The sequence below is a fragment of the Typopeltis vanoorti genome, chromosome 12 (assembly GCF_054136105.1).
Source record: "Typopeltis vanoorti isolate ZY-2024b chromosome 12, IOZ_Tvanoo_1.0, whole genome shotgun sequence".
NCBI classification, from domain to species: Eukaryota; Metazoa; Arthropoda; class Arachnida; order Uropygi; family Thelyphonidae; genus Typopeltis; species Typopeltis vanoorti.
The window spans coordinates 75,645,605-75,661,390 of record NC_143560.1 but is presented as its reverse complement, the minus strand read 5'-3'; the positions used below and the strand labels follow the sequence as shown (position 1 = coordinate 75,661,390).

Here is a 15,786-nt window from a genome sequence, read left to right as displayed (position 1 = left end):
TGTTTTGTTTTTACAATTGCCTGATTCTAATTCCTAAGCCAATGCACTATCCCAAAAATAATTAACGAACCTGCAGGAATAAATTATAACAGCAAACCATGATTTGCATTTTTGGATATTTGTGTAGAAGGGCAAGATTACATTTTGTCTTCTTCTCGCCCTAACTGTTGACATAAATTAGATCAATTAAGTGGCGCAGTCGGAAATTAAATAAATTTCTTAATTGAATTTTGTATGATTGCTTAAGGATTTTCACGCCAGATAGATCTTCGAAACAAGGACTGTCTAGCAGCAGAAAAAAAAAAGGGGGAGGGCAAGAAGTAATACTAATTAAGGAAGTAGATAGAATAATAGAAGACACGTGAATATATTACAATGCCGCAACCGTCGGCAGGATAAAATCCACATAATAAAATTCAAGTGAAGTGGATTGGGATAGTTTTGGCTTAAGGAAAAGGTAAAGTTTAGCAAGTAAGAATATTTCCTTTTTGCAATTGAAATTGAATTTATATGAATTGTGATACTACTGATTGTAAAGTAACTAGCACTGACATAAGAATGGATGACAAGGAGTTTTTTAGGACTGTAAATTCTCACCTTGTTATTCCATCGTTCTCTGGGGACAAAAATAGTAGATAGAATAATAGAAGACATGTGAATATATTACAGTCCAATGGAAGGATCTCCTAAGGCAGACGTAGAGGAATTTTTCAAGTTACTAGAGCAGGCAGCAGACATAAGAAAATGGATAAAGTGGTAATTGTTAAAATAGCAGAGTAGGAAATGAATCTTACCAAGTATACAGGCACATTTTGAGAAAATTTGGAGAAAAAGGCAAAGGATTTGAAATTGGAAGTGACCATCATTTAAAAAAAAACTGAATATCATATTGAAAAGAACAGTATGTAAAAACGTTTTAAAAAGAATTAAAGTTGAGTAGCTTTTACAGGTCAACTGTAGACTCAGCTATACAAACATTACTGAAGAAAGAATAAAACATTTTGAAAACAAGAACCAAACCTTGGACGCTCAGTGGCAAACTCTGAAGAAAACAATGACTGATTCAGCTAAGGAGGCTTGTGGCAAAGTTGTTTGTAATGACAGAAAAATAAGAACACCATAGTTGACAAAAGAAGTTAAACAATCAGTCCTGGAAAAGAAGAAAGCTTACTGAAAGTTTCCAGCAAATAAGTTAGCAGATCCCATAAAAGAATACAGAGAAAAATGAAAGATAGGCTAAGTAATGTGGGAAAGTCACTAAACAGAATAATAGAAAGTAAATATCAGGAAGGTGGAAAATGTTTTTAACACTATCAGGAAAGCTTAGAAATGGAGGAAGAGTACTGTAAAAGGAATCAGTGATGATAAAGCTGACATGTAAAATGAAGATGATAATATCCTGGATGCCTGGAGTAGTTATTTTGAAAGACTGTTAAATGAAACAAGCAGTGACAGAACCATAGTAGAAAATTTTCAAGAGGAATAGGTAACAATACATGAGGTACAAAAGCTGTCAAAAACTTGAAATGTAGAAAGACGGCTGGAGTAGATGATATTTGACTAGAAATGCTCAAATATGGAGGTATAAAAGTTTTGCAGTGGCTACACTGCATAATTCACACGGGCTTAGTCAGAAGGTCAAATTCCAGATGATTGGAGTAGATTTCTCATAGTTCCCATCTATAAGAAAAGAGATAACACTGGATGTGAGAATTACGGAGAAATTTCTCTACTTAATGTTCCAGGTAACATTTATGCAAGCATACTTAAAAAAGAGGCTGAGAAAAATTGTGAAAGAGAAACTTGAAAAACAAGCTGGGTTCAGGCCAAATAGAGATCATCAAGATCAGATTTTCACTTTAATACAAACAGTTGAGAAATCATGGGCGTATGACAAGGATCTGTACTTCTGGAAATGCATATGAGAAGTTGCACAAGGAAAAGCTTTTCAAAACACTTTGTTATATGGTGTAAATGGAACATTATACAGGGCAATACATAGTCTATTATATTTTACTTTAATGTAAAATCAGGTGTAAGAGAAGGATGCACATTATTTCCATATAGATGATGGATCACATTCTGAAAGAAAGTAGCATCAAACCTAATATCAGAATTGGAGATATCAGACTTAGCTCTTTGCTATATGCAGATGATATTGTACTCCTAAACACATCTAGTGCAAGTGTTCAGGATTCTCTAGATAAACTGAATAACAGCTGTAACAAATATGACATGAAAATCAGCAATAAAAAGAAAAAACTCTGAAAATAGGCAGAATAGAAAACTTCAGCTGAATGAATGGAGATCCTATAGAATAAGTAAAATATTTCAGCTATTTAGACACAATTTTTAGTGAAGATAGCAAGTTAAATCTGGAAATAGAAAGCAAAGCTGGTATGGTGGGGAGCCAGCTGAATAAATGTATATGGAATAAGAGAAAGATTAGCCAAAACACCAGTATACAAGACAGTGTTGGAACCTGTTTTACATTATGGATATGAGAGTTGGGTTAAAATAAAGCATTTGATCAAAGATTGGAGACCACAGATATGAGAGTACTCCTTCAAAAATTAGAGCCTGAATAATGACAGACTCCTATTAAAAATAAAGATATTAGAAAAGAATTTGAGATTAGCATTCAAGAATGTGTGAGCAGAGCTAAATTGGTATGGTCACTTAAATATACATACTCATTGTGAGGAAAGATTAGCAAAACAGGTGTTTGATGCCAAAATAGCAGAAAAAAGATACAGAGGAAGACCAAGGTCTAGGTGGATTGATTCAGTCAGAAGTGTCATTTAGAAGAACAAAATATTAGATACAACAATGGAGTGTTGACAAGTAATAGACTAATTTTTGAAGGAAAATTAATGATAGGATATTAATAATGCAAACTTAATCATGTAGTGATGTCATAGTAGCCTTAACATCCCTTGAGGGTATATACCATGAAATTAATTGTGATGATGATTATATCGTGAATAAATATTAAATTTCTTTGGTATCATATCTAATCAAGACAAGTTTAAACAAACTTTTAATTGTAACTTACAGGCTTTACATGGTGGAGGCTGAATTCTAAACACTGTTGGGGAATTGCTGGTAGAACTGCATGAGTACGTATATTACTCAGGCTAACAATTTCAGAATTGCCATAATCGATGAATAACACCTTGAGGAAAAGATGGAAACAAAATTATGACAAAATGTTACATATCAAGTATACTGTTTCTAATCTAAAGTGTTACTAAATGGATGACATATTTACCAAAAGGAGTTATAATTAAGAAATTGACAGCATACACTAGAAATATAAATTAAATCAACTTTAATATATACTTTCTGATATTTCGGCAACGTCACGTTGCTATCTTCTTGGGAACTTAAAATAAAGACAAGTGCACGCAAGTACTACATAACAGCAAATGAGAAAAGAAGGGAGGAAGCTACCATTTTCCTAAAGTCCTGATGGTGCCCTTGGCAGTTCTTGGCCTTTGGGCTGAAGTTCTTCTGATGAATATTTCCCAAATTTGGGACAGTCTCATGCATCCAAATTTGTTGCGGTTTGGCATGTTCCTAAGGGCTGAGGCTGATTCCATGAATAGTCTTTCATATTTGAACTTGCTGCGGTGTATTACTGTGGCTTTCTTCCACCTTATTCTGTGGCGAGTATCCAGAGCATGGTCTGCAAGCCCAAAGTGGCTGTACTGGTGAAATCAGATGTAGTCCTTGTGTTCTGAGATTCTGATATTTGCTGTCCTGCCTGTTTGACCAAAGTAGGACAATTTGCAGCTGCAAGGGACCTGGTATACACCAGGTAAGTCTAGGGGAAGTGGTTGGTCTTTAGTGGAGCGGATAAGGGATGCCAATTTTCTATGTGGTCTGTAACAAGTGGTCGTCATGTATTTTTAGGAGTTTGTTGATTTTTTTTCCGAGGTGCCTCGGATGTAGGGAATAGTGATGGATTTAGAGTAATCTTTTTTGTGAAGGGGGGGGGGAGGGGTTGATAACTGGTTTAAGTATGTTTTGGTTTAGAAGCCATTCATCAGAAGAACTTCAGCCCAAAGGCCAAGAACTACCAATATAGCCCGCCAGGGGACACCATCAGGACTTTAGGAAAACGGTGGTAACTTCCTCGCCTCTTTTCTCATTTGTTGTTATGTAGTACTTGCGTGCACTTGTCTTTATTTTAAGTTCCCAAGAAGATGGCAATGTGATGTTGCCAAAATATCGGAAGGTATATAATAAAGTTGATTTAATTTATATTTCTAGTGTACGCTGTCAATTCCTTAATTATTAGTTATCAAGTTATAATTAAAGCCAGAAAATATTCAACAGAAAAGTTAGAATTATTTGAGTAATTTTTCTTCTTTTTCTGGTGTATACAGTCAATAAATAAGTCATCTTTTGATCTGCATCTATGGAAATATGGCTTTACTTATTTTGAATAAGTATGCTATTTTACATGCACTATGATGCTTACATTTGTTCTCAACACATTAACAAAGCATTGGAAAACAGAAAAAATTAGTTTTGCAATTTCAGCATATAAAAACTTGGTAATGAAGGAAATGGTTCTGTTATAAAGTAAACTATGACCGCAAAAAACATACTTAGGTCTTTGAGGATAACCTTATCCTCAAAGTAATGATAAATAATGGTAAAAATAAGTAATGGTTTGAATGAGAAAGTGTAGTTCTCATAAGGACAGAACAGTAAATTTTTAATTAAAAAGGGGAGGTGCACTTCTGAGACAAGATCTACAGTTATTCCATTTGCTTTTACAAGATGTCCATAAAGTCATGCATCATAGCATGTTATATTTTGTAGTCACTCCAAATCATACAAGTTAAAAAAAAAAATTTAATATATATATATATATATATATATATATATAAAAACAGTTCAATAATCGTTTAACCTATATCAAAACATGCTTGTAAATAAAAATAAGTTTCTTTCTTCAAATCTTAAACATTGTTTACAATGTTCTACAACTAGTATGAAAAATTCTGAACAATTATTAGCTATCCTTATAAGCAAATGATTTAATTATTCTAACAGAAAAAATTTTCCTTGCACCTAGTCTAAAATGGAACACTGACAAGCGATTTTATCCTACTTCACAAAGGGAGGATGTAAAACACTTTTCTTCCATAGACTAACCTCATCGAACTGGCCATTTTCTAAAACTTCATAATGGGAATCTTTTGATTGTTCACAACAGATACAAACTTAAAAACATGAGTATAAATAACAACTGTTAAATTACACCATAATATGGAAAATATGATACAAAATCAACATTAACCCTATATTGATTTATTTATTATGTATTATGGGAAAAATATTTTCCCATAATACATAATAAATTATGGAAAATATATTTTCACATAGTTTTCACTAGCTTGTCGTGAAACTAATTCTTCATGAAACATTTTATGGCAAAATGGTGTTAAATAACATTTATTGAAAAATTATTTGAAAATGATCTCCCTTTCTTGCAAAATTCTAATATTCAGATAAATGCATGTGATTATTCATAGTAAAAGTTTAATGAAGTGAAACAGCACTAGGAAACTATTAAAAATATTTAATGCTTCCAATATTTCATTTCAGTTACAGAGACATGGTTGGGGAGTACAAAATAAGATATAACACACACACAAAGACAGTACAAAAACTAACTGAAACATGTGGACGAAAGATTCAAGTCCTAACTAGGTGGGATGCCCTGTATGAACACCTGTCAGCAGCCTAGAATGTAAATGGGGATCTCAAAGTATTAGTGTTTCCCATATTTGGGAAGTTTTATACAACCATATTTATTTAAATTAGGCTGATTTTTAAGGGAAGCGGTATATTCTAAAAACAGTCTTTCTCTTTTAAATTTACTGATGAAGTATGATGATCTTTTTCCAAATGATTCTGTGAGCTGCATCCAAAGACTGGCCATAGCCATGATCCCACACATATATTTTATGTTCTTCCATTCAGATGGTAGCTGATCATCCTGTCTGTCCACAGGAAGCAACTTTCAATCCCCCACTTAAAACTATCTACCCTTATCCACTCCATGAAAGACAAATTTCCCCCTACCCCTCGATTCCAGGTGTATATAGAGGGCTTTGTTCCTGCAAGGTGGCCTATTATAAACAGACAGGAAAATCAGCTACCATCGAAATGGAAGACCATAAAAAATACATCTGCAGTCATGGCTATGGTCAGTCTGACCTTGCAGACAATGCTTAGGATACAGCTCAGAGAATCATTTGGAACAACTTAAAACTAGCTACCCTTATCCACTCCACTAAAGACAAATTCCCTCCACTCCTCTCGATTACAAGTGTATATAGAGAGGTATTAAACATAAGCTCCTTGTTCCTGCTTACATTTAATAAATAGATGCTTCTAAAGTCATATAAAATATTTCACTATTCCATTCTGGAATAGTGAAATATTTTATGTGGCTTTAGAAGTGAAAAATTATTCACTTTTCCCACTGAGCACAACTCAATTTTTTTTTGCTTGTTCTACAGATTAATTGCATTTTCAATGGGATAAAAACCTAGGTTTTTCACACTTCCATCTATTTTCCAAGTTTGTCTTTTTAATACTACTTTTTAACTATTTTGATAGCATTTACTCCATTTAGTTAAAGACATACTAGGATGGTATTTACTGCTCGAATTGAATGAGTTAAAAATGCATAATTTGGAAAAATGATGAAGATGGAAAACAAATATCAGCAAAATATATAGCCATTAATCTAAATGAAATATAAACAGAACCAACAACAAAGGAGATAACAAATAAACTATGGATTTTTAAAACTAAGAATTACAAAAAGCTTATGAACTAAAAATCAAGACCAAAAAGAAACAAAGAAACTTGCAGCATATAAAAGACTTAACTAAATGGAATGATGTTTTACTTCTGGAATGTACAAGTAAAATGTCATTTGCATAAAGGAAAGAGCTGAGTTTAAATAGTTGATTTTAATCATCATCAGCAACTTTCTTCAGTCCACTGCTGGTTGAATGCTTCTCCATTCTTCTTCCTTTTAGCCGGTCTTGTGCATCTCTTCACCATAAATAATGCCCATAACATCTTGTTATCACATCATCCCATCTTACCACTGGTCCTGATAATCAGATCTTCATGCCCCTTCTGTTGTCAGACATTTTCATCACATGTCCTGCTCAGCACCACTGGTTACCTTTTATTACTAATGCAATGTCCATTACTTTTGTTTGCTTGCTTATCCTTATTGGTTAAACCAAAATAAAAAATGATGGTACAACATGACAAAATTTCATGCTGGCTGGGGCATTGCCCGGTTAAACAATGCCCCCATTGTTTTCGCCGGGGAACCAGGACGGACAGCGAAAAGTCAGCTACTGGAACAAATCTGAAAACAAACCCCAACTCAATGTCACCAGAGTTAAAGATCCGTACTATCAACGTAAGAAGCCTGAATGGCAAAGAAATGAAGCTAGCTGAGGAATTAGATAAGTACGAGATCGACATAATAGGGGTGATTGAAACAAAAAAGACCAAAACTGGTGAGATCTTTCTGAGCAATAAATATAAAATGTTATATTTAGGCAATGACAATCAAGGAAAAGAAGGAGTAGCCATAGTATTCAAAACAAAATACGAGGCTAATCTTCTTGAATGGCAGTCAGTCTCAAGTAGAGTAATGTGGGCAAATATGAGAATGGGGAACTGGACAATGAGACTTATTTGTGCCTATGGTGGTCCCACAGAAGGTTCTACTAAGGTAGAAGTGGAGGAATTTTTTGAGGCTCTAGAGAAAGCCACTGACACAGTGAAAAAGGAAAAGTTGGTCCTTGTTGAGGATCTAAATAGCAGAGTAGGAAGTGATTGTCAGACATACAAAAATGTTTTGGAAAAATTTGGAGAAAAGAGCAAAACTAATAATAATGGCAATTATCTGTTGGATTTCTGCTCAGGACATGGACTGGTTATTACTAACACCATGTTCCAACATAAAAATGTGCACAAATTCACATGGAGAGAAGAGGCAAGGAATAAGAAAAGTCTCATTGACTATGTTATTGTTGATAGTGATGTTTTCTCCCTGGTGCAGGACACTAGGGTGTACAGAGGATTTGAAATTGGAAGTGATCACTATTTAGTCTTGAGCAGGATAAAATTGAATTTCATATTGAAAAGAATAATATGTAAGAAAGTTTTAAAGCGAATAAAAGTTGAGCAGCTCTCAGATGTGAATTGTAGACTAAAATACACAAAGATTATTGATGAAAAAATGAAAGAGTTTGAGAACAGGAATCAAACCTTTGAGATTCAGTGGCAAACTCTGAAGAAAACGTTCATTGATTCTGCCAGAGAGGCATGTGATGAGGTTCTGCAAGGATAAAAAAATCAGAACTCCCTGGTGGACATAGGAAGTTAAAGAGGCAGTGAAGGAAAAGAAGAAAGCATATCAAAAGTTCCTGGCAAATAAGTCAGTGTTTGCTCTTAGAGAATACAGAGACAAATGTAAGAAAGCTAAACATGGTGTAAAACTAGCTAAACAAAAGTCATGGGAGGACTTTGGCAAGAACATAGAAAATGAATATCAAGAAGGTGGTAAGATATTCTAGAGGTTGTTGAAGAAGCTTAGAAATGGAGGAAAGAGTGCTATAAAAGGAGGTTAGAGAGGATAAAGGTTACATGAAAACAGGAGAAAAAGATATCCTTGAAGTATGGAGTAATTACTTTGAAAAACTGCTAAATGAAACAAGCAGTGATGACAGCACAGTGGCAAAAAATACTGCCCAGGCATGCAGTCAGGAATACATATCCATACTTGAAGTAGAAAAAGCCATCAAAGGCTTGAAATGTGGAAAGGCAGCATGAGTAGATGATATTCGACCAGAAATGCTGAGGTATGGTGGTATAAAAGTCTTACAGTGGCTGCACTGCATATAGTTCAGAAAGCGTGGACAGAGGGACTAATTCCCGATGATTGGAGTAGAGCTGTCATAGTACCCTTATATATAAAAAGGGAAATAAAACTGAATGTGAGAATTACAGAGGTATTTCCCTACTGAGTGTTCCTGGCAAGATCTATGCAAGTATACTTGAGAAACGGTTGAGAAGAATTGTGGAAGAAAAGCTTGGTGAAGAACAAGCTGGATTCAGGCCAAATAGAGGCTGTCAGGATCAGATCTTCACTTTACGACAAATAGTCGAGAAATCATGGGAATATAACAAAGATCTGTATTTAAGTTTTGTCGATTTGGAAAAGGCATATGACAAGGTGCCAAGAGAGAAGCTATTCAATACGCTGCAGTTATATGGTGTGAATGGAGCATTATATCAAGCAATACTTAGTCTTTATTTGAGTTGTAAGTCAGCAGTTAGAATTGAAGGAAGTACAGGAAGATGGTTTAATGTTAAATCTGGTGTGAGATTCTCATAACTAATATTGTACAGTCCTGAAACCCATCTTTGTTATCCATCTCTGTACCTTTCCGCAGTCAATTTATCCCCTTCAAATCCTGGGGACCAAATTTCAGACCAATAGTCTAAGTGTGGTCTCATCAGGTCTTATACAATGGAATGATAACTCTTTTATCTCTGCAGGTCAGCAACCTTCTCAGTATTGCAACATTCCTTTGGGTTGCCTTCACCACCTTACCCATATGCTGCAACTTAAATATCAGCTTATCATGTGGCACCTTGTCAAATGCCTTTACAAAATCAAAAAAAAATTGCAGTATATGCCTTTACCTCATCAACTGCTCTTGTCAATTTATTATAAAAGGCAATCATATTACGAAAGTAGGAGCACCCCTTAACAAATACACGTTGATTCTCACAGGTAACATTACCATCATTTGCCCAACGCTGTATATAGTCCCTCACTAATTTCTCCAAGACCTCAACAACTGCTGATGAAACACAAACCAGCCTATAGTTAGAAACTTCCAGTTTGCTATTGCCCTTATGCAATGGCATTATCTTACCTTCCTTGGGTACCTTTCCTGCAGCCAGACTTTCATTGAAGAGCCAGGTCAAATGAGCTGTCAGTTCTTTAGCACATTCTCTCAAAACCCATGGTGAAATATCATCCAGTCCTACAGCTTTACTGACATCCAGAGTACTCAGTATTTGGAACACACTCTCTTCTTGCACCTCTAAACCTCGAACCTGCCCTACTCCTCTAATATTAAAATCTTCTACTCCAGGATGAAATACTCCAATAAAGTGCTGATCGAACAACTCTGCTATGTCCTCTGCATCAGTCACCCTATTCCCATTTTTATCCCACAATGTTATTCTTCCACAATCATTTCTCCTCCTCCTACTGGCCACATAGCTAAAAAAAATCCCCTAGGATTTTCTTTGGATCTTAAGGCCAATCTCTTCTCATATTCAAGTTTTGCCTTCATGATCATACTAGTCACGAAAGCTGTCACTCTGCTGGCCTGAGTCTTATATTCTTCATGCATCTGCTGTCCACCCCCTCTCCTTATATCTCTTTCATAATCTTTTTTTCACCTGCAGTTCCTGTTTGATATTGTCATCCACTTTACATCAAATTGTGTCAGCTCCTGCACTCATGGAATACAGCTTACTGTTGCTGCTAACAAATATTCCTTCACAATTTCCCAAGCACTAATGATATCCTGGCCTTCCAATTCCACCCTCCTTGGTTTGTAGCAACACCCCACTAAATATCCTGTCTTGGCCACTTCTATTTTACACCATATGCTTCCAAAACCATTAGTGACACTGCCTTCCAATGATAAGTCATGACTTATCATAAGCAGTAACTCCACCACCACCATGCTTTTCTTTCCTATCCTGCTGAAAAATTCATCTCCTTTATTTCGGATACTCCTGGCATTAGTATAAAGCATAAAAATGTCACTGCTTCTATTCCTATCGTTATCCCCTCCAGACCCCACTGGACTCAGTGTTACCTGATGTCATTCCCCTTCCCTCAAGCACCCATTCCCACAAGAGGCCACTCTGCTGCCATCCACCCTGGTAATTCTAGTTTCTCTGCATTGACACACCGACTCATTCAGAAAACAGCAATCACGCCAGATACCTACATCCTTCTTCATTCAAATGCAAGCCATCTCTCGCATACAGTTCCCTTCTGTCCTCAAATGCTTTCCAAGCATTCACATATTCCAATCCTCTCTTCTGACACCTTCTGGCTACCTTTTCCTACCTTTGCATTGAAATCTGCCATCAAAATATTAAAATAATATTTATCATTTTCTAGAAGAGGATGTATTTGGTTATAAACAAGTTCTTCTTCATCCATGTAGCTACATGTAGGCAGATAAACTTACACCATTCTTAGGGCATATCTTCTATTTAGTTTTGCTGTGATTTGGCAGATTCTCTCTGATATAAATTTTACATCTTCTAAATTTTTTTTTTATTTTATTGTTAATAAAAAAAAAAAGAAATCAACACCATGTTTGCTTTCATCTTTTTTTTCACTTGTTATTAACAAATGTGCATTGTTTAGATCTTGGATTGTATTTTTTTTTTTTACATCTATGTTCACTTATTTCCATTATTATACTTTTTGTTAGGCTGTTGAAATTTTCAATATTTGAAACTAGTTCCATTTTTTTAATGTCTTTTTCTAAATTGACCTGAATTTTTTTTCTTTCTTTCTCCCCCCCCCCATTTACAATATTTCTAAGATGTTTCTGCTTTTCTTTTTTTTTTTTTTAAATCAGTTTTTGTCTTTTCATTCTTAGGTTTATTACTATTTTGCTTTGGACTAATCTGTGATCTTTGCTTAATATTACTTTTTTTTTTATAATATTTATGTCTTGTATGATATGTGGTTTATCTGTTAATATATAGTCAATTTCATTCTTGTTAGTTCCAGTTTGGTGTCTCCAGGTGCATTTGTTTTGAGATTTTTTGAAAAAAGTATTCATTATTTTTAGATTTCTTTCTTCTCCAAATTCCACTAACATTTCTCCCCTTTCATTTCTGGTGCCAATACCATTAATTCCCACAGATGCTTCATTTGGATTTTTTTTTCCCCTATCTTTGCATTGAAATCGCCCATCAAAATATTGAAATAATGCTTACCATTTTCTAGAAGATGATGTATTTGGTTATAAACAAGTTCTACTTCTTCATCCATGTAGATAGATAAACTTACGCCATTCTTATGGTATATCTTCTATTTAGTCTTACTGTGATTTGGCAGATTCTTTCTGATATAAATTTTACATCTTCTAACAATAACAAATTCAGTTTAATCCTTTATCCAAGTGTAATTTGCACCTGAAAATATCTTCAGGACTGAGGTGAGGTGGTACAACACTTTGGCAACTCGCAGCAAAGGTGGACCAAGCTATCATCACTCCTTGTATCAGTATCTCCCATAATGCAAAGCACATCTCCTTGCAGACATGTATAATGTTATGCATTAAGGTAAGGGCCACTACCCATACAGGTTTTGACCTTTATTGAGGTCTCGTCAGTGGGAGGCAGACCCAGAAGTGGTGATACTAAGGCAGAAGCAATAGGAGAGGTCATATTTACCTACAGGAGTTGCCAACAGGGTGTACCACCTTTTTATTAAATTACTCTGGATTTAGAGAAAGATGTTGCAAGTTTATTTTGTACTTGGTTAGACTATAACAAATTTAGTTTAATCCTTTATCTAAGTGTAAGCAAAAAAAAAGCAAAAAAAAAAAACGTTTGTGCCTGAAAATATTTTCAGGCGCAAACTTTTTTTTTGCTTACACTTAGATAAAGGATTAAACTAAATTTGTTATAGTCTAACCAAGTACAAAATAAACTTCTTACATCTTCTAAATTATTTTATTTTATTATTAATAATAAAAAAATAACAACACCAAAACCATGTTATCTTTTATCTTTTTTTTTTTTTCAGTAGTTATTGGCAATGTGCATTTTTAGATCTTGGATTGTATTTTCTTTACATCTATGTTCGCTTATTTCCATCATATCCTATTTAATACCTTCCAGCTCTTTATCTAGGTTTATTTACCTGTTCACTGATAAGAGTATTCCCATTATAAGCAGCTGTGTATAGAATTTTTGCTGGTCATTTCTTCTTATTTAATGATTTATCCATTTTTAAAACTTGGTCAAGTTATTTCCATCTGAAATGGCACTCCTTTGTAGGTTTGGAACTGTTTATTCATATTTCCAGCCAAAAACAGTCTTATTCATGATTAGATTACTTTTTCCATTATGGCCTTGGACACCATGGCCTTTCTTTCTTCTCTTCATATTCATGTAGGTTTTTGGTCAAATCTCCCATGTTGACCAGATGGATTGGCAATAGCATTTAGCAACAGCTGGCAGAATGCTGTATAGCAAAATAATAAGAAATTTAAAGGGGGAGGGAATAAAATAAAGACACATAGTCCTTGAGTTACTCTAATAGCACAGGGTCCAAAGAATGGGGAGTCAGAAAGTAACAAGATGAAATTAAGGAGTCAGGAAAGGGATCTGACCATCAGATATGCATGAAGTATGATTAAATCCAGTTCCGATACCTCGAGGTTGCCAGTCCTGTGCTCACCAGATGTGAGCCCTTTGCTTTTAATATCACGTTTAAAGCGATTCAGTTTTGAAAACAGAGATAGCATGCATCCTTGTGTTATTATTGTCACCTAATTTTACACCAGACCATCTTTATACTCTCTCTCATTCTAACTGATGATTTACTACTTATCATAATCATCGAATTACTGATATATATACTGGAGAATATGACATTAACATTGTCTGATTAAGTACAGAAACACTACATAATTAAGTTTACACTACCACTAGCTTCCCATCAACATTTTCTTCCAAATTAACCTATTATTTGTCAGGATTTCAAATTTTCTCTGATATCAAATAAAGGTTTTGTTAACCTCTAATCTTCCATTCTAACAATATTCACATGCTGAGAGTAGTACTTCAGAGCAATTAATTAGAATTAATACAAACTTGTCTATTAATTCTAATATCATTCTGATATTAGAATATCAATAGAAAAACCACAGAACAATTAAAACATTTCCGTTATTTAGACACAATTTTTGGTATAGATTGCAAAAGGAATGCCCATTCTCATTTTCATGTGATATATCCAATTAACAGGAATCCACCTGGATAACGAATAAATGAGTATGGGATAGAACCTAAGACTCAGCCCAAAAAATTATATTTTTTATTGACTTAAATCAAAACAAAAGAAAGAAACATTATGAAATTTCATGCTAGGTGGAACATCTCCAAGTTAAACAAGGCCCCCATTGTTTTTGCCAGGGAATAAGTTGAAATTAAAGTCGACTTTAATTAAAAACAAACTCCAACTCAGAATCAACAGAAGATCTTGAAGATATACATAATCAAAGTAAGAAATATCAATGGAAAAGAAGCTGAAAAGGCAGAAGAACTAGAGAAGTACAATGCCAACATAATTGGCATTACCAAGATCAAGAAGATAAAAACATGAGATTATGCTAAATAATTAATTAATAAGATACTGCATTTTAAGGCAATACTGAGTGGGGGAGAGGAAATAGTAGCCATAGCATTCAACACTAAACATGAAGATACATTTTTGATTGGCTGACAGTTTCAAGTAGAGTGGCATAATAAATTTCAAAATTTGGATTAAGAATGGGGGGTATGAAGAAAATTTTGAAATCATGACAGAAGTCAGCTGACATCATATTTAAAAGGTGGTTGTTGTTTGAAATTTAGAGAACAGAGTAGGAAAAATTATAGATGCTATTTACTTGCATATATTGTATATACTTCCTTCCCCCACACTCCGATGCATTTTGAAATATGCCAAAGCACTATAAATTCCATCTGACATTATCATCAAATTCAGATATGTACTGTCATAGGATGTACAGTATACTAAGATAGTACTACATGAAAAGTTTACATTATTATTCGCCCTACTAACAATCATCAAATTCAGATATGTACGGTCATAGGATGTAAAGTATACTAAGATAGTACTAAATGAAAAGTTTATATTATTATTCACCCTACTAACAATTTTCCTCCAAATTAGTCTGTTATCTGCAAAGACCTCAATAGTGTCATTTTGGTCTTTTAAGGCACTTCTAATTCCATCATTCCACCTACATCTTGGTCTTTTTCTTGCTATCTTAGCAACAAACACCTGTTTTGTTGAACTTCCATCTTCCATTCTGTTTAAGTGACTGTACCAGTTTAGATTAGGTCTGCTCACATAATTCCTAACAACTTCAATTTTTAATATTATTCTGCTATTGATGCCACCTATTCTCTTCATAATTTTTCTGAAAATTATAATATCTGTCACCTCCAGTCTTTGATCAATTGTTTTATTTCTAATCCAACTCACAGATCCATAAGTTAAAATGAGTTTGTGCACTGTCTTCTATACAACCAGTTTAGTGTTTTACTAATTTCTCTTTTAGTGCCTTAGACGACAGAAATATAAGATCTGATAATGTTGGAGTCTTGACAAGTAGCAGACTGATTTGGAGGAAAATTGTAGATAGGAAGTTAGTAATGTGTAATTTTTTTCATGTAGTACTATCATATCCTGTACACCCCTTGAGGGTACATGGCAGGAATTTGATGATGATGATGATGATTTTTCTGGCCAAATCAGAGATTTCTCTGATTTGGCCAGAAATCAGAGCCATTCGGAAGAACATTCTTCCACATAGTGCAAATGATTTTAGAGGCTTTTCAAGTCAATCTAAGTTAATTAAATTTCATTCTGAGAAATTG

The 15,786-nt window shown here is 34.4% G+C and overlaps 1 protein-coding gene across 2 annotated transcripts in view; it reads right to left on the bottom strand.

The window, feature by feature from the left end:
• The window catches only part of qin (tudor domain-containing protein qin), a 544,378-nt gene that overhangs the window by 45,385 nt on the left and 483,207 nt on the right, over nt 1–15,786 (bottom strand). For both annotated transcript variants that reach the window (XM_090401282.1, XM_090401283.1), the window contains one exon: nt 3,056–3,175. In XM_090401282.1, coding sequence (XP_090257408.1) covers nt 3,056–3,175 — 120 coding nt within the window. The remainder of the gene's footprint in view (nt 1–3,055; nt 3,176–15,786) is intronic.